The 19,841-nt window shown below is 44.4% G+C and overlaps 1 protein-coding gene across 7 annotated transcripts in view; it reads right to left on the bottom strand.

Annotated features, from left to right (window-relative positions):
- Positions 1-19,841, bottom strand: part of RFX1 (regulatory factor X1) — a 529,043-nt gene that overhangs the window by 185,418 nt on the left and 323,784 nt on the right. For all 7 annotated transcript variants that reach the window (XM_078685660.1, XM_078685656.1, XM_078685642.1 and 4 more), the window contains one exon: positions 9,938-10,047. In XM_078685660.1, coding sequence (XP_078541786.1) covers positions 9,938-10,047 — 110 coding nt within the window. The remainder of the gene's footprint in view (positions 1-9,937; positions 10,048-19,841) is intronic.

Genomic DNA, 19,841 nt, shown 5'->3' on the forward strand with positions numbered 1-19,841 from the left:
CTTAACGGAGGAGCTTCATTCCCCTTCTTCGGTTGTAGAGCCAATGCTGCCATTTAACGAGGCTATTACTGAGCCAGTTTTGGAGGTGTGGCGTAAGCCCTTTTCTTCTCCTGCGGTATCAAGGACTGTAGCAAGGTGGTATAGGGTTGCTCCTGGGGATCCAGACTTTTTGTCTTCACATCCATCTCCTTAGAGTCTGGTAGTTCAGGCAGCCTGCTCCAAGAAATCTACTGGAGCCTTTCCTCAGGTGACAAGTGATAAGGAGTCAAAGAAATTGGACCAATCAGCAAAAAAGGTTTTCTCATCGGCCAGCATGGCTTTAAAATCTACGAATGCGACATGCCTTATGGGGCGTTATATTCATGCTCTTATGAACTCCGGGAAGCAGTTGGTTCCAAAGATACCTGTAGAGGATAGGCAGAACATCAGTGAGGTTCTAGCAGATACGCAGGCTGCCGCTCGCCAGATAATCCAGAGCGGTTTGGATAGAGCGGACTCAAGGGTCATTGGTTCATCTGTTGCCACTAGGAGGGCTGCTTGGCTGAAATCTTCTGAATTTTCTCCTGATGTGCAGGCGACTTTGATAGAACTTCCTTTTGATGGATCGGGTCTGTTTGGCAAGAAGGCAGATGCGGCCTTGGAAAGGTTCAAAGACAGTAAGGCGACGGCTAGGTCTCTAGGCCTACAAACCAGAGGATCTTCAAATAAGAGATTCAGAGGATTCGGAAGGTCTTCCTTTTGCTCTTACAAACAGCCACAGCAGCAGCAGCAGAATTCCCTGTACAAATCTTACAGGGGCAGAAACAGGACCCGTGGTCGAGGTCGTCAATCCTCCTCCTCCTCTTCCTCTTCCTCCTCCTCCTCCTCCTCCTCCTCCTCTTCCTCTTCCCACCCCCCTCCTGCCACAGCAAAGCAGCCCTAGTTCCACCATTCTGGATTATGTTGGTCCTGTGGGGGGTCGGCTTACTCATTTTCTGCACGATTGGGAATCGGTCATATCAGACCTTTGGGTTCTCAATCTTGGGTATGCTCTTCCCTTTCCGCGAATTTTCCCCGAATTATCCTCGTTGCCAAGGATTTTGCTCAGAGGACCACCTACTTCTCCTGCAGGAGGAAGTCCTGGCGTTACTGAGAAAAGGTGTGATAGAGGTGGTTCCGGAGCAGGAAAGGGGTCAGGGATGCTACTCCCGGTATTTCCTGATCCCCAAAAAGGATGGCAGACTTCGTCCAATCCTGGACCTCAGGATTTTGAACCTCTTTCTGAAGCAGGAGAAGTTCAAGATGCTCACCCTTGCGCAGGTTCTTCAAGCACTGCAGCAAGAGGACTGGATGATGTTGATCGACTTGCAAGATGCGTATTTCCACATTCCAATCCTGAAGTCGCACAGAAAGTATCTCCGGTTTACGGTAGGATCGCAACATTACCAGTTTGCGGTTCTTCCGTTTGGTCTTACTACTGCACCTCGAGTCTTCACCAAGGTGATGGTGGTGGTGGCAGCCCATCTCAGGAGGTCGGGGATTCCAGTTTTCCCCTATCTGGACGACTGGCTGATCAAAGCAGAGTTGCCAGAGAAGGTGCTTCATCATCTGCAGATTACAACTCAGTTGTTGTACAGGTTGGGTGTCACGATAAACTTGCCCAAATCTCACCTGGTCCCCTCTCAGTGCAACCTGTTCATAGGTGCGGTACTGGATACCACTGTGTGTCGGGCATTCCCTCCTCCACAAAGGATTCTCGACATACAGGAAATGATTCCTTTATTTTACAATGGAGCAGTTCCAGTCCTGAAGGTCCTTCGTCTGCTCGGTCTATGGCTTCCTATATTCTGTTGGTCAACCATGCCCGCTGGCACATGAGGGCACTCCAGTGGTGTCTCCGCAGGCAGTGGTATCAACACAATGGAGATCTCAGGGAGTCAGTGAGGATCTCCAAAGAAGCTGCGGCGGATCTATCTTGGTGGAGCGTGGAAGGCAATCTGTCTCCAGGAAAGCCCTTTCATCTGCCTCCATCGGTGGCCACAGTGATAACGGATGCATCCACCCTAGGGTGGGGTGCTCATCTGGGGGATCTGGAGATCAATGGTCTTTGGTCTCCAGAAGAAAGGTTGCTTTATATCAACCTTCTAGAGTTGCGGGCGATACGTTTGGCGCTCAAGGCCTTCCTCCCTTCCCTTTGCAGTCAGTCAGTTCAAGTCCTAACGGACAACACTACCGCGATGTGGTATGTCAACAAACAGGGAGGAGGGGGTTCGCATTGCCTTTGCAGAGAGGCTCTGCGTCTCTGGTCCTGGGTTCAGGACCATCAGATTTGTCTGATGGCAAATCATCTGGCCGGAGTTCTGAACGTATGTACAGACAATCTCAGTTGGCAGTTCTCAGCCGACCACGAGTGGAGGCTTCATCCGGAGGTAGTTCGTCACGTCTTTCGGACGTGGGGAACTCCTCAGGTGGACCTGTTCACCACTTACGAGAATGCTCATTGCCCGTCATTCTGCATGCAGACTCCAGTATCCGATGCAGGGGGATGCTTTTCAGTTGAGTTGGGGCTCACCACTCCTTTACACGTGTCCTCCCATACCCTTAATTCATCGGGTTCTGAGGAAGATTGGCAAGACCGGGCCCAAGTCATATTGATCGCCTCGGATTGGCCAAGAAGGGTGTGGTTTACAGATCTTCTCCACCTCTCCTCGTACCCCCTGCTCCATCTCCCTCTGAGGGCAGACTTCCTCTCGCAGTCGTAGGGGCAGGCTACACCCCTACCTCCAGAGCTTACACCTTCGTGCCTGGAGATTGAACGAGGCAACCTGAATTCTTTTTCTCTCCCACCTGACATGGTGGATGTTATTTTATCAGCCAGGCGGCCCTCCACCAAGTCTATCTATTCTTATAGGTGGTCCAAGTTTGTTTCATGGTGTGGAGAGAAGTCCATTGACCCCTTGAAGGTTCGCCAGTCCGACATTCTTCAGTTTTCTCTCTCTTTGGCTCAGCAGGGATTTGCTGTAGCGATAGTGAAAGGTTATCTTTAGGCTTTGTCGGCATTCCTTTGCCTGCCGGACCAGCCGTCCTTATTTAAGTCACCTGTTTTAAGATTCTTAAAGGCTCTTACGAATAAATTTCCTCCCACTCCTTTTATTGTGCCTCAATGGGACATGAATTGTGTCCTTACTTTCTTAATGGGTTCACCTTTCGAGCCCTTGCACAGGTGTCCCTTGAGGTTGTTATCTTTTAAAACGGTCTTTCTGGTTGCGATTACCTTGGCAAGGAGGGTAAGTGAGCTTCAAGCTCTTAGTTCAAAACCCCCGTTCTTGACTATTCATGCTGAAAGAATGGTACTCAGGACCAGGGCTGCTTTTCTGCCTAAGGTGGTAACTCCCTTTCATCTGGGGCAGTCCATTACCCTCCCTACCTTCTATCCTCTCCCTCACCCTTCCAAGGAGGAGGAAAGACTTCACCGTCTGGACCCTAAGAGGGCGGCGAGCTTCTACCTTGACAGAACCAGGGAGTTCCGAATTGATGACCAACTCTTCATGGGTTTCGTTGGCTGCAGAAAAGGCAGAGCGGTGCACAAGCGAGCGCTGTCTCGATGGATTGTCTTGTGTATCAAGATATGCTACTCCCTGGCCGGTAAGGAACCTCCAGAAGGTTTGAGAGCTCATTCTACTAAGGCAAAGTCATCTACATCTGCCTTGTCTAGAGGTGTTCCTGTGGAGGACATTTGCAGGGCGACAACTTGGGCCTCCCTCCACACTTTCGCAAAGCATTATTGTTTAGATGCAGAGCTGAGGAAGGACGGACACTTTGCTCATTCCGTCCTTCAGAACTTCTTGGTATAGAAGGGTGGACACCCTCCTCCGGGAGTGGGACTGCTGTGGGAATCTGTTCACAAGGTGAGGAATCCACTGGCAGATGTATCCATCAGGAGAACAAGTTACTTACCTTCGGTAACGCTTTTTCTGGTGGATACAATATCTGCCTGTGGATTCCTCACTGACCCACCTGCCTCCCCGTTGTCCACCCTTGTATACCTATAATAGTTGCTATTGCTTTGGTGCATGTTGTTTTTAAGGCAATGTCTTGTTTCTTTTTGCTCTACTGCATTGTCTTCAGACTGTGTGGGTTACCTTGATTATTTTGTACTGTGTCCACTGTGTATATATACTGTTGTCGGTCCGTCCGTGTGCCTCGAGGGCGCGGAAAAAAGGGCTGAACTGATGTCATCACGCAGACGGGGTCTTTTTATGGATTCAGTGACATCAGCGGAGCCGCACGCGATGCCGTGCTTCTGTGACGCCGTCCACACGGCGTGACGAGCGACGAAATAATTTTCCGAATGTTGCTGACGCAGGGGATATTCACAAGGTGAGGAATCCACTGGCAGATGTATCCATCAGAAAGAGGTCTTTTGAGAGGCCTTAGCAGGGGGTTCAGTGGACGTAGAAGGGAAAGACCTACCCCTTTTTGTAGACCAACTCGAAGATGTAGCTGAGGAGGAATCTTCACTGTCACTGGAAATTACCTCTTTCCGTGTGACTTCATCTTCTGTAACCAAGTCAGAAGTCTTCCTTTCCGGTCTCTCAGAGTCTTTGTAGAGAAGGTCCTGCAGATCTTAAAATCAGTGGCTTTGTGTTTCGGGTATAAGCAATAAATGCAGTCCTTATGTTTATCTTCAATATAAAGCCTTTTCTTTGAACAGGTAGCACAGGCTTTGAATAAAGCTTTCTTTTCTGACATTCTGAAGAGAGAATAGATGTAGCAAACCAAAGTTGAAGAGAAAACTGAGCAGAGCTCTGTGGAGACTCCCTTAGCACAACATTCAATAGAACATCTGAGGCTCTGAGGCTCTCTCAGGAGGGTTCTAAGGGGCGAGGCTAATCTGATTGGTTGTTGCAAAGTTTTGGTCTCTTTTACAAAAAGAGGTGGATATGCTACAAAATGAGATGAGGCCTAGGCCTTAGGTTCTCTTTTGTACATACTGCTATGGTATTTTTCTAATTACCGAGGCTCCCAGGCTGACGACGGTGAATGATACAAAGCATGGGAATCTATGAAAGTTCCAATACTGGGGCAAAAATGATTCTTACTAGACAAAACTCTTTATCTTGCTCCCCGGTTGTTTATGTACTCCAAGGTCGTTGTGATGGAAGCATTACTGCTGAAACAGTTTGATAGTAAGATTTCAGAGGAGCCAAGTATCCAGCACTCATTTCTAGAATGTCGATATGGTAGAGGTTCTCCTTTGGTGACCATCCGCTTGAGCAGACAGATCCATCTTTGTGGACTCCCCAACCTTTAATTCAGGCATCTGTGATGACTGATGTTTCTGGGATAGGATATAACTCACTGCAACATTTTCAAACTCTTGTACTGACATACAACAGACTGACATCTTCTCTTCCAAGGCGCCCATCTTCTGACACCACTGGTTTTACAGACATTCCTACAGTGGCCATATATGCAATATGGCATTCGGAAGTGGAAAGATGCAAAATGTCATGCTGCTCAGGAAGGAAAACACTAGTCAGACGGATGGGGCTGCTTTTACCCTAACAGAAAGAATCTTTAAAAGTGTAGATGACAGCCCCTCTTCCATAGGAGACACTTGTTTGCACCATTTCTACTGAGTTTCCAAGTATTGTATTCTTTGGTTGGAATGGATGCATAATCGACTAGTTAGTCTACCGGTCTTGTTGGAGTTTTCATCAATCAGTCTTCTAAATACATTTAGGCAAATGTTTAATTCCATAGCACTACCACAATATATTTGGAAAACAGTCTTGGTGCTGCTTTCAGGTTGAGTGGGAAACATAAGGTTGGTAATGAGGGCTTCTCTCTTAAAAGCATAGAAATTCCTGGTATGTCTTGTGGATTGGTCTGTGGCAGTGTTCTAAGCCATCCAATCTTCCTGGTGACTATTAGGGAAAAGCATGCAGAATGTTCTCTCTTTTAAGCCATTTGTTGACATATTTTTAACCCAGATTGAGACAAACTCCAAAATAACTGGGCAATAGAATAGTAGGAGTATATTACAGTGTTCCTGGTGGAGAAGTGTGGCTCAATGGTTAGAGCTTTGCAAAAAATGGGGAGACAGGTCCCGGGACACAGGGTCGGCTGGACCATAAACTAATTTTTAGAAAAAGAGATGCCGGCCCTGCAATTTGTTTCATATAGCTACTTAGTTAATGCAACAAACCAAACTTATTTTTTGATTTGTATGGTCTGTTTTATTTAAACCATTCACTTTTCTTTTCATTAGCTTAAAGCATAAATTTCATGAGAAAAACACTACATTTACACTACATTTACACCATACTACATATACATTTTTACATATACATTTTTTACCACAAAAAACAGAAAACAGAAAAACATTCCTTCATTCAATGTACATATAAAAATTCGTGAATACGAGAAGCATTAATCTTTAGGTTAGAGACCGAGTCAAGTGATTGACTAACAACCCACAGGTATTTTTCCAAGAGTGTTTTTGGTAGTAAAGGCAATGGCTGAATGATTCAGGCAATTGTTCTAACTGAGATTATTGCCATCTTTTTAGAAATCATCAATTTTGACCAAACAAGAATACATGAATTTTGGAAAGCCGCTGTCAACCCCAATAAAAAGGTATTCTTTGAATTCAGAGTAGAGGGCATTTTAAATAGGGGACGAAAATGAGGAGTAAAATTTCTGACCCATTTTCTTTGTACATAATTTACAGAGGATTAAAATGAGAAAGCCCTGATGAGAACTTGTATAATGAAAAAGCAAGTTTGAAACGCGTCGGCAAAAGCAGGAAGGAACTAATTGATCGGTGTATCAATCAGATTATTGAGAAATCTGTATTTGTTGCAGTCAATTTGTTTTTCCTTTTTCCTTCCTGTGATTAGCTTCACTTTCAATATTTATTTTCACCTAAAGATTAATGCTTCTCGTATTCACAAATTTTTATATGTACATTGAATGAAGGAATGTTTTTCTGTTTTCTGTTTTTTGTGGTAAAAAATGTATATGTAAAAATGTATATGTAGTATGGTGTAAATGTAGTGTAAATGTAGTGTTTTTCTCATGAAATTTATGCTTTAAGCTAATGAAAAGAAAAGTGAATGGTTTAAATAAAACAGACCATACAAATCAAAAAATAAGTTTGGTTTGTTGCATTAACTAAGTAGCTATATGAAACAAATTGCAGGGCCGGCATCTCTTTTTCTAAAAATCAATGGTTAGAGCGGCAGACCCTGATGCAGAGGTCTGGCCCGGGACCAGGGTTCAATTCCTGCCTTGGCTGGTCTTGGCGGATCTTGGGCTCATAATTCCTCAGACCTGATTTCTCACCTCGGTGCCTACTCTAAGCATGGGTCCCACGCTGCAACTCTGGGCAATAGCTTGCTTAGTCTCCACAACGGCCCCCTACAGCGCTAGGGATGCCTGGTTACACCCTGGGGATGCCCAGGAGTGGACATTTCACGGGGAAAAACCAGGAAGGGTTCCCTAGCGGTATGAGTACAGCGCCAGGACACTCAGTAGTATCAGTGCGCTTTACAAGTACGGCTACATTTACATTTTACATTCCTCTGTAACTTGGGATCCTTTTCGATTGCTTTCTTGTGAAGAACAGTTGTAACCTCTAGAGTCAGATGTCCCATGTGGAGTCCTCTTGAAACCTTGAAGGAATGCAAGATAGAGAAGAACAGAAACCGAGGCTATTCAGCATACAAACATCTTTGTGATGCTCTGCAAGGAGGGAAAATGGCTGGAAATATTTCCTCCCAACCAGGGTGGTGTACAGTGTTGACAGTGTGTTCCTGTCAGACCTTTCCTACAGCTGTGAAAGGCTGTTGAGAATGTATGCCCTACTGAGACTTTTCTTGCTAAAATTAATTGCTTCTGTTGCAGTTGTTGCTCGATGCTGCAGTTGTTGCCTTTTCCAAAAAGGTACATGTGTTCTGTGTTTCCCTTTACCATACCTTTTCAACTGTACTGCAGGAAAGTATTTCCTATTTCTAATCCAATGGAATTCAGAGTTTAAACGTCTGCCTTCTTCCACTGTAGGTCATTGTCTTCAGCTGAAAAGAGAATATCTGTAGGGAAATATGCCCAGAATCTTTTGTTGTGTTTGGGGTGTTGAGGATGTCAGTCTTAGCCAAGAGAAGCATCTTTTTGAGATATCATGGCATATGTCTTGAGCAACCAAATCTGTTGAGTCCTTGGCAGCACAGATTGTCTGGTCTGGTATTCAAATTCCTTTCTGTCAATCATCGTAAGCAAACAAGTAAAATGTTCCAGGGAATCCAAAATATCTTGGTTGTATCATACTTGTAGACGTGTGAACTTGTTGCTCTCAAAGCTGTAGCTGAAGTTGTGCCAACGTTTTTATCCACTGCTTCGATTTTGTTTTATTTTTTGTTCTATGAAGCAGGTAAGGCAGAACAAGCAGTATTGCAGAAATTCTTAACTGCACGCACTACTAGAGAGTCCGGATGTGGAGTTTCACTCAAGAAAAAAAAACGTATTCGAGTCTGGAGGTCTGTACTTTTTCTCTTGCCATCAGTCCACAGGCTTGATAAAGGTCAGAGTCAGGAGGGTCTGCATATTGGGCTTTAATAACCCCAGAACCAGAGGTTCCATAAACCCCACTGTGGTTTTAGAATGTCAACTATGACTGAAGTTTTCATAAAAAGGAGCTGGAGCCTTGACATTAGGCCTCCCCACCAAACAGCGATTCACCTTTTAGAAAAAGACGACATTGCTCACTGGGGAAAGTCTATGAGGGGGAGCTTCTTCTGGACACTCATATCTGATAAGGAGGAAGTATTGCTTTTAGGAGGAATACACAATCAGGATGTTTGTTATCTACAAAACTATTTCCCTTGACTGATGAGCGTGGTCTCCTTTTTTCCTCACCAGTTTTTCTTCTGAGGAATGTTAATGCAGATGACTTTTCTTTTTTTGTTCTCTTTGTTGAAGCATTATGAGCTGCTGGGTCAGTAGAAGGCACTACAAGTGATGGAACCACAGGACGCACCATTTATGTAAGAAACAATGTTGTGGGACCAGATAATCCCCCTTAATACCTGGATTGTAGTGAGTCGAACTTTGCCTCTGCAATGGAATGGGACATTATTGGTTAATGGAAAGGGCATCTTTTCAGGGATGTGATGAGACTCTGGAGAAGGTGAGACATGCTTGAAATGCTTTAAGCATCTGACCTTTTCACTAGAGTTCTGCATCCGGCCTCTCAGCATCAGAGAGCTTACAGGATGACCTCTCTGTGGCTCTGATGTCCTTGACTACTAATGCTTTAAAAATGTCATAGAACCTGCATGGGCATGTGTACGGACATACTGTGTTGTGCATGGATGGACATGAGAGAAATTATCTCCCATGACAGTAATTATTTCACTCACTAACTCATGTGCTCATTTCCTTTCTTTATAGGTGAAGAGAGTGGACTGTTGATGAGTTACCCAAATTGGTAAATTGATACTTATACCAAGTAGTAAAGTTGTATCTATGATTATGGACATTCGCATTGCTTAAAGGAGGGATGTAGAACTCATTAATATCAGTGCAAAGGGGATCTAACAGTTGTACTCAAACCATGTAGGCAGGATCCATGATTGGTACTCATGTTATGTGTTTGGGGGTGGCTAAGATTAGTGATTAGAGTCTCGTAAACAGACACAAATGAGAAAACAAGCTTGGGTATGCAACTGAATCCTCAAGACCAGGGCAAGTAGGTACTCAAACTCTGAGAGCACCATAAGGCCACAGCAAGTGTAACACAGACCTACATACATTTTTGTAACATAACCTAACACTATGTAGGGGCATGCTCTAAGATTGATAGACATTGTGTGCAGAAGGGTCAAACTGATACCCAGATGGTAAATGATTAGCATTCACACCACGCAGGTTGCCTGCGGTGGCTATTGGTACTCACATTGTGGAAAGAGTGTTCTCAGAGGGCTGGTTAGCGTTGTATCTCCAGAACGTCTTCCACAGGGTCTCCACCAGTGTAAACTGAAGGTTTATCATCACATCAACGATAGCCTGGAAGAGACAGCAAGGTCAGGTTTTAGGAGGTTGAAGAAAACTGTTCTTCTTTAAATCTCCTTGACATAAGCGTTAGCTTGAACTGGAAGAAAGGCTTAGAGGCCAACACTTATCTACCAGGGTGCAGGCTCTAATAACCTGAAGATGGTAAGATGAGAAAAACGGGGGGTGGTAGTTAATGCAAGGATACAGCAAAAGGAAGAAGTACCTTGAGGCAGGCTCCTTCATAAAACTCACGTACTGGATGAGAGGTTGGGGTACGTGTTCAACTGTCACAAAGAAGGAGGATGTCACCGGTCATGCCTTAGGGGACAAGGCTCTATTATCAACTTGAACACAGGCTCAATCTAGGGTAACTAATGTAATGTACACACGGAACGGCTCTTTTAGGAAACTTACATTCTTGATTAGTGGAAAGGACATCTTAGAGTGACTCGTATAAAACCTAAGCAATGGAAGTCTACAGAAAAAAGGTTACTTGCTACTTACTTGTAATCCTAGTTATACATCATAATGAACGTCTTTGAAGTCAAACATTAGAATAATTTCCTGCTGAGTGTGGGGACCCTGAAACACTTCTTTCCTAAAATATTTTCAAAGTGGATATACAAAATTAACATGTCGAAAGGAAAAAAGGCACTATCACACCTCTGTACTACTGACTGGACTGTGGGATAAATGGGCGGCTGATATTGGGATAGCCTTCAATGACAAAGAATTGGACAGAGTGTTAGCGTACTCTGCTAAGGTGTCAAGGAACATCAGATTCAAGCTCATTCAGTTCTTCCTCATGCACAGAGCTTACCTCACCCCTACAAAAAAACTAGTATTTCACCGGTGCAATCTCCTGGTGCTTGCAATGTCACTTGCTCAGGGTTGACATGAGCCATACATTATGGTCATGCCCCTAACTTTTATAATACTGGATGGGGTCAAATCACGTTTCTGTCAAATAACAGGGAATGCCATACTACACAGTTGGGAGGCTTGCACGCCAGGGCTATTTCAGTGAACTTCGAAGAATAAAGTTGCAGCCTGCTTTATAGACCTTGCTCTGCTGCTTGCAAAGCTCATGGTGATTCGACACTGGAAGGCAAGCACACCTCCATCAGTTTCTATGTGGTATCAATCAGTGATAGTCTGGACAGAGGCGGAGAGTGCGAGGCAGAATCTCCTCTCACAGGGATGGGACGCACTGCTTGCTGCCTTGAATTCCACCCAGGGGGGGCGACATCCACCCACCCTGAGCCTATTGTTCCACAGAGAACCACACTGGCCTCTCCTGCTGCCCTCGAATATTAGGATCTATTAGAAATACATACCACCTCCGCACTGCCCAAATGCCCCTGTACTTTAAGTTTTCACATACAAACACATATTCAATCCAACTGCATAATTCAATTTGTGCTTGCTCTCTCCTATTGAGCTAAACAACCACTGATGATGCACCATCACCACTCACTAGTCCTTGTTAATATTTCTCAAGGCTTATTTCTAGTCATTCCTCACCCTGTGTTGAGTGTTTTTCTAACTTGTCAGATCAACGCAGGCTAATATTCATAACAAACAGAACTCTCAAGGAGTACCTATTACCAGGTTAACGGTCTAGACAGATGGCCATGTACTCATAAATACTCCATGTAAGTGCATATGCTTTGTTCATATTGTATCCCATGCAAATGAAGATATGCCAGTTTAATTTGTAAGAAAAACTCAATAAAGATATATTTTTTAAAGAAAATAAGGCACCATATCATAACAAGGCCTGTTTTGGTCCCCAATTTACACTGACCTAATAAGAATGGCATTACAAAACTACAATATAGCATCTTAATCCTAGACTGCAGCAAAAATGTGAGTTTATGGAGCGTAAAAGGAGGTATGATAGGCATCACATTAGTACAATGCAAACAAAGGCCATCTGCGCATAGATGCTTCAAATCGCTGGAATCCACTATACTGGCAGTTGCCTCTTAAAACCAAAAACCCAAACTTCATCTCCAAGGCTGCAAAAACCAGAGATGTGGGAGCGTTGGTTAGGACTTCAATGAAGATTACAATGACCCAACACCAGGTCTAAAAGTACGTAGGCATTTCTTTTACATTGTAGGACCTTCACTAATAGTCAAAACTCCCTATTATTGAAACTCTCTGCCACCATAATGAAGATAAGAAAATATGAAGATAGTTTAATTCTGGATTTACATTTTTGAGGGTAGATTAACCCATTATTGAGTTAGTTGTTGTGCAAGAGTCAAGCGAACAGAGTTTTGTTAAAGTAGCAGTTTCCAGGAGACTGCCTTACAAATCTAAGACACCTTAATATATATAATTTTTAACTGTTTTTATTTACATAAGTAATACGTTGGATACACGAGTTGCATGAAATAGTGTATGGCATTGTACAAGTACATAGACAGCTGAACAGAGCGACAACAGCCTAGATGGAGGCTACAACCGGCTTGGCCATCATGAGGCCACATTCAATGTTGATCACGTTTACATGGTGAAAGAAAGAAAGAAAAAAAGGGGAAACCTCATCTAATATCTCTCTTTCCTGGGTCTCGTTGAGTTGGGTTGAGTGTGTCTTCCTCTTCCCCCACGTCTAGCCCATAGTATTTCAGCCAGGAAGGGCCATACCTTTCTGAATTTTTGGGGGCACCCCCTAACCCTATACGTCACCCTTTCTGCTAGCATATATAGATCCATGCTCGCCTTCCATTCGGCGAGAGTGGGAGGGTCTGGGGAACTTAATAATTTTTAACCATGGTGTAGTAGATACTTTATCTCTGGTGGAATCTGCTTTGGGCTTTAAAGGATGAGACTTATTCACAATGGGTAAAAAGAGAGACACAACCCACCAAGAAACAGATTGTTTCGATGCGACCTGACTTTTCTTTATTGGACTGTAGGGAATAAATGGTAAGGTGTTGCTATTGGTTTGGTCTTGGCTAGATAAAACCATAAAACCTTCTTGAAAACTAATGGATGTACGGCACGCTCAATCAGCAATAATTGGAGTACTAAAAAATACAGGATGTGCAGCGGTTTGATGAATCGGACTATTCTGGGGCGACACAAAGGGTGCGTTCCCATCGTTACTCAATAGAAGTCATGGAGGGCTTGACATCCAATTGAGTTAGTAGTTTACTGAGCCCACATGCAGTAGTAATGGCAACGAAGAAGTACATCTTTCAAGATAGATACTGCAATTAAGCTTTGTGGGTGTGTTCAAACAAAGAGTCCATTAATTAGAAAGTACTTAATTTTACGGAAAATAAGGCGAAAGTGTTCTTAAAGGAGGCTGGACCCTAAGCGTTTGAGAAAGTCTTATCTCCGGAATTCTGAAACAGAAGACTTGTGTCGGACTGTTCCTGAATGCTGATATTGCTGCAATGTGTACTTTGATAGAGGCAAATTGCAATTTAGCTTTAGTTAAATGTAGAAGATATAAAAAAATTTTTTTTTCCTGCCAATCAATATTCAGCACCTTGTCTTAGACACCATATACAAAATCTCTTCCATTTAAAAGAGCAAGACTTCCTTCAGGATATCCACCCAAACTTGTGGCAGATACTAAAGTCCATATTGCTGGAGCCCAGGAGCCATGCTGCTAAATTCAATGTTGTCACATTTGTAAGACAAATTTGGCCCTCTTGTTTTGTTAACAGGTTCAGTTTGCACGGCAGTCTCTTGTGTGGGGTTAAAGACATTGACAGAAGGACAGTGAAAAACAAAATGACTTGCGTTCGGGAATGCTCCTTCTGCCACCACTGCCATACATTTGGAAAAGAACCTTGGGGTACACTTCAGAGTGAAAGGTAGGACACAATAAAGTGTTTTGTTCTGAAGCTGAGATCATTGAGGTAGATCTTGTAGCTAGGGATGTGGAATTAAGCATCCTGTAGGCCTACTGATGCCATCCAATCCCCTCTATTAAAATGGAGAAGCGTTTGATGGAGAGTCACCATTTCAAAACGTTTCTCACCACCTTAACTGTTAGCATATATGAAATCCAGGATGGGACGAAATTCTCAATTCTGACTATTGTTCTATACCAAGATATAATGGGAGTAATTTCCCTTATTCTACTGCAGCTTTGAGTCTGTATAGCTCTTTTCATATGAATACACTTTTCTCTTGTGTCAGATGCCTCAAGTGTAGAGGCTTGGACATCTTCGATGGAATGAAAGACGTTCAAGAAAGAAATATGTTTTTGTAACTAGATTTCACAATATTTAGCACATTTTTTTCTTTTGTCTTTGTGTTTTGTTATCTTCTTCCAAGAGGAAAGCCCAGCCTTTGTGAGATTTTTTATCTTGGCAAAAATTGCTTTTGCAACTATTGCTCTTGTTTTGTAACTGCTGCTGCATTTCCCCCCAAAAAAGTAATATGGATACATTGTTACCTTTTCCATAACCCTCAAACTGAACATTTTGAAACCTCTTTCTTTTTTCCTAAACCAACAGATTTTAATGTTTCCAATTCTGTTCTCAGCCACTGAAGTTTATCACTGGCATAAGAACCACAAACAGTAGATACAAAAGCAGGCACGTCCATGATTTTTGTTGCGCCTAATACGTCAAAAGATTTGAGTCTTGTCCAGGAGTTGCATCTCAAACAGGTGACATGACAGATATCAAATCTGAGGAATTCTTGGCTGCACTAAAGGTCTAGTCCAATGTGATCAAACTCTCTAGAAGGATTTTTTTTAAAGACCTACTGAACCTCCTCACAAACGCTACCAAAAACACAGACTTTTGAGCTGTATAGTTCTCTGTTATTACAGCACAGCTGTACAATGGAAATGGCAAATCTAAGGGCTGTGTCTGAAGTCATGTGTACTTTCTTACCAAGCAAGTCCATTATTTTTTTTTAGGGGGAGATTACTATGTTGATCAGGAGGCATTGAGGTGCTTCACGGCAGAAGATACTACCAATTAATCAGAAGAAGAACAAAGGGTCTGATTCTGGATTTTGTTCTGGACGGTGGTGAATTGATTTCATAGATGCAGGGGTCAGAAAGGCATGCAGAGTGGGTTCTAGAAGAGCTGGAAGCCGGGCAACCCATTTGCCTCGCTTGAGGTTTTGGGAGCATAGTCTAGAAAATAACCAACATTTCATAAACAGGAGTGTAGGAAGCTGGCTTTTTATGTAGTATACCAAAACGAGGTATACTATGTAGAAAGTCCAGATGACCCTTATTGGCTTAGAGGGCTTAAATTAATATTCCCAAATGCTCTCTTTTGTGGTAGTGTGGGCGAGCAGTTTAGGCTTATCAGAGGGTAGTTTTAAGCATTTGTTTTGCACACAGAGTCAGTAAATGCGATATGCACTCAAGAAGAAACTCGAGACCAATTCAGAAAAATAACAGGTGTTTTTATATATCTGTTATACCAAGAACTTTATAATTGGGTACATACTTTTGTGAGATATAATGTTTTCCAGGTAAGTGTAGGAAAATGGGTCATTAGTTGTGTGGCCTGCACAAGTAATGGGTCTGATGGAAGTCAGGGGGTTCCTCTTTCCAATTGTCCATGGCGGCTGCCTCCAAGTCCAGTGTCCAGCAGAAAAGTACAACCAAGAGAGCTCTCTCCCCTGAGCAGGACCTTTTAAGTGGGGGCGGAAGTGTCCAGCAGTGCCGCACCCCTGACCTATCCTGATGTGCCACATTATCTCTCTGGGCCCCTTACCCCAACCTCCCTACACAGTCTTTTGCAATAGCTAAAAATGGAATCACCCAGAAGTCATTTGCCACGTGTGCTCTAGGAACATCAGCTTCACCCTTCGCTGAGGTCACTGCCACAGCCTTCACCTGGTGCAGGATGACACCTGGTTGATTAATGAAGAACAGTCCTCTCCCACCCCTTCCTTTTGAGGAGCTGACCTAGTCAATGGTAATTGCTCCCTTTGCGGGTTAGGCCTTTGTTCCTGCTGCTGGAGAAATAAGTAATTAACCCAGCCCAGTAGGGCGACAAAAGGTCTGGGCTCTGATACTTAGCTGTCAGATGAATATCACATTCCTGGATGACCCATAATCAGTACAAATATGATTTTGGACTCCACAAAATTGTTCTTTTTACACAGGTTACAGTATACATTGGTGTGAATCTGGCGTCTCTACCCCAAAGGGAACTGGAGCTGCGCCCTAGGACAGCCTGTGTCCCTACAGTCAAACAGTAATGCACACTGACTAGCTCTTACATTATACAGACCTACCTAGGTCACTACCCAATGCAACATAGTCCCTTCTGCGTCAGGCTACACAGGCGGATAAGATGGCCAGAATCACCTTCTCACAGTAAGTGGAAATGCCACACAGAGTTGTTTTACACAGTAATGCTTTCCAATGGAGAAAGAAACATATACTACCCCAAAGGGAACTGGAGCTGCGCCCTAGGGCAGCCTGTGTCCCTACAGTCAAACAGTAATGCACACTGACTAGCTCTTACATTATACAGACCTACCTAGGTCACTACCCAATGCAACATAGTCCCTTCTGCGCCAGGCTACACAGGCGGATAAGATGACCAGAATCACCTTCTCACAGTAAGTGGAAATGCCACACAGAGTTGTTTTACACAGTAATGCTTTCCAATGGATAAAGAAACATATACTGCATACAGGCACTTGCAATCGTATTCCAGGGGGTCTCCTTTAAGACTTAAGGTGCTAGGGGGCCAAGGTCTAAAGTACTGTCATCAGTTCAAGTTTACCTGTCTTGGAGTATCTGGGTGCAGAATTGCTGGAAAGTTTTATAGCCTTGCGCAAAAGGAGGGGTCGGGGGGGACATCTAGAAACCAGTTGCAGAGAGGGACTTTGGGGACAAGTCTGGGAGCACCCAAAAAGGAGGGGGGCTCCATTTGTGAGGGACCAGGGAGCAAGGGAGGGGGCACAGTCGCTTGTCGTGGACACAGGCCGTGTAGCTCGGGGGCAGAGAGTTTTGTTCGGCTGTGCCCATGCGTCAAAGACACTCACGGTTCTGGTTAGACCTGCAAACGAGGACAAAGCAGGACAGCTCGGCCACTCTCTTTCCTGGCCTCTGCAATGCTGACCTTCCTTGTCGGCTGGTCGGTCTTTGCGGCGTTGAAATCTGGATATGACTCAAGCAATCTTTGGTTGCTGCAGGGGGGCCAACACCGGATATTGGTGCAGGGCAACTCCGGTTGATCATGGCGTCTTCCCACTTGGCAAGGAGACAGATTTGACCACTGGGAGAATGACGCCTTCCTACTGGGTGGCTGCTGCGTTGGTGGACCCAGTGGTCAGCAGAACGGTGAACAGGATGTTGCGGTCGGTGTCTGCAGGTTGCATGCAAGGGAGATGCTGATGGCTTGGCAAAGTGATGGAGGCCCTCTGAGGCTTTTGGAGGATGAACAGTTGCAGGACAAGTCAGGTTGTCACGATTTCGGGCCAGGAGCAAGCAGGGTTTGACGCCAAAGTCCACCAGTAGTACGCAGTTCTCGCTTCTTCAGCTCTTCTTGATCCTTCAGGGAAATCTGAGTAACTGGTGTCAATGGGTCACCTAAATACCGAATTTGGGGGCATTAAGAGGAGTGAAGGGTAGTTGCCAATGGGGAGTCTGTCCCAGAATTCCTAATTCCACCTAAATCAAAACTGTGGAACCCTTCTTTCTTGGAGCACATCAGGCAGCCCACCTTAGGGGTGTGACAGGCATGGTAGTGTAAGATGCCTCCTTGCATAGCTAATATCCCACCTGTCCTGCTGCCAAATGGGCCTCAGGGCAGGGGGTGGCATCTCCCAGGTCTGGGGGAAGCCAGGGTCACATATCAAAGGTGGAAGGGGCTTTGGAGTCCCTGGCCTTGCTAGGCAGTTCCCTGGCCATTCTGCTGGAGAATGTGTGAACATCTTCCTCAGGAGCGGGCACTGTTGCTGGCCTTAGAGAACGCAGCTTCTCACCTGCAAGGGTCAGACACAGGGGAACAATTTTAAAACGCAAGTATACCGCTGAACTTGCTAGCGACAACACCAACCTGAGGAAGCAGCACCGGGGGTCCCGCAGCAGCCGCCACGAGTCATTGAACTACTACTCCCATCATCCCTTGCGGCGCGCATGACGGCAGCGCGTTAGGGAGGCGGCAGGAGGGCTTAAAACTGACTCACAGCGCCGCGTCGCGGGACGCGCGCGGGTGTGCGCCGGGCTAAGCCCGGGCAAAGGGCAGGTCCTCTTAGGCCCTCAGAGGCCGGGCTGGGCCCACCCCCCTTCGATTCTTGGATGGTTTCTTGGATGAACATTAGCTGACCATTTCATAAGCAAGGTGTGAGACATTATTATATGGGCCAGTGATATCGAACTATCTACCTTAAAGAGTTGATTGTTGATACTTAGGTCTAATATTTTGCTATGGCTAAAACTAACCTTAAAGTGTGTACCGGGGCTGGGGGCGTGGGGACTCTTGACGCCTATTTGAAACGGGTTAAATCTGTAGTGGCAAAAGAAATTGAGCTAGTAGAGAGGAGACTGTCCTTGGACCCACTTCGTCAAACAGTCTCTCCATTACCAGACATGGACATACCTGTTCCCACTGTTGCCCCACCAGACTGCATGATTCCCCATCAAGTTCCTAATGGGTCAGTACTAGAGGATAGCCTATTAATTTCTTCCGCCGATTCTCCTGTACCTAGCCCAGTCCCTTCACCTACGGTTATATGTACCAGGCAGTTGAGGGTTAGGCCGGATATGACGGCTACACGGAGTAAGACTATACCGGGGAAAAGGAAGGCTAAGAACACCCCCAAAGGGAGTCGCCAACCAGCTAAACAGCCAAGGAACATAAATTCCGCATCTGGGTTGGGTCGTAAGGGAACTAATGCCTCCCATCAGGTTACTGAGGATGGGGGTGCATGAAGAAATGAAATCATTGTTCCAGATGTAGAAAATAACAGGGGGGGGGGGGAAGATGTCTGATTTCATGAAACTAATGGATGAACGGCTCAGATCATTTACCTCTCCATTAATGGATAAATTAGAGCAAATAGGGGGTTGTCTTAACGTAATTGAAAAATATCTTAAAGTTTATAAAGGCCCAATGCCGGGGACTAATCCACCTGTAATTCATTCTTTGAGTGCAGTTACAACTTCTGTTAATAACTGGTAAATAAATGACTGTTGGTGCCAATTCTGAAATTTGTCAAACTCGCAGTCTTGAATGCCTCCAGTGGCTCTGTCTGTTTACCATTAGTGTTAACCATTCATGTATGTTTTGCCTCTAGTGGCCAAGCAATATCATCGTTTTTTATTTATGGTATGTTCAGACCCGTTTGTCCTGACATTTCTTTACTTTGACAATGCTGACATTCAAATTCTTGGTAATGTAAGCACTACTGTGACCTAATGTTGTGACAAAAATAAAATTAATCAAAAATATGTGATTTGAAAACAAAAGATTGTTCCGTAATTTAAAAGACTGCATGTTTCCCTCCAGAATAGAACACTAGATCAGTTTTATGACTTCCCTCACAATAAGACTATTTACAAATGTATATACATTTCTTCACTCTGATTGAGTCCATGTGGAGTCATTGATCGTAAACTAAGAATGTATCGTGACTCTTTCATTCTCAGTGATTTTTCTCTATCTCCTCCTCTCGTCTGCTCACTGTGTCGGTTCCGTAAAAGCTTAGACTCTTACTGCTACTTTCATGATGCATTTCCATGTGCTTGGCAACTGCATTGCTTCTGTCCTGATGTATGGTTACCCTCACATGTTCTAAAACCGCTTCTTCAGCTCACATTTCGTACTGCCAACATACTTCAGTTGGCACGGACA

This window comes from Lissotriton helveticus, chromosome 1_1 (assembly GCF_964261635.1).
Source record: "Lissotriton helveticus chromosome 1_1, aLisHel1.1, whole genome shotgun sequence".
Taxonomy (NCBI): Eukaryota; Metazoa; Chordata; class Amphibia; order Caudata; family Salamandridae; genus Lissotriton; species Lissotriton helveticus.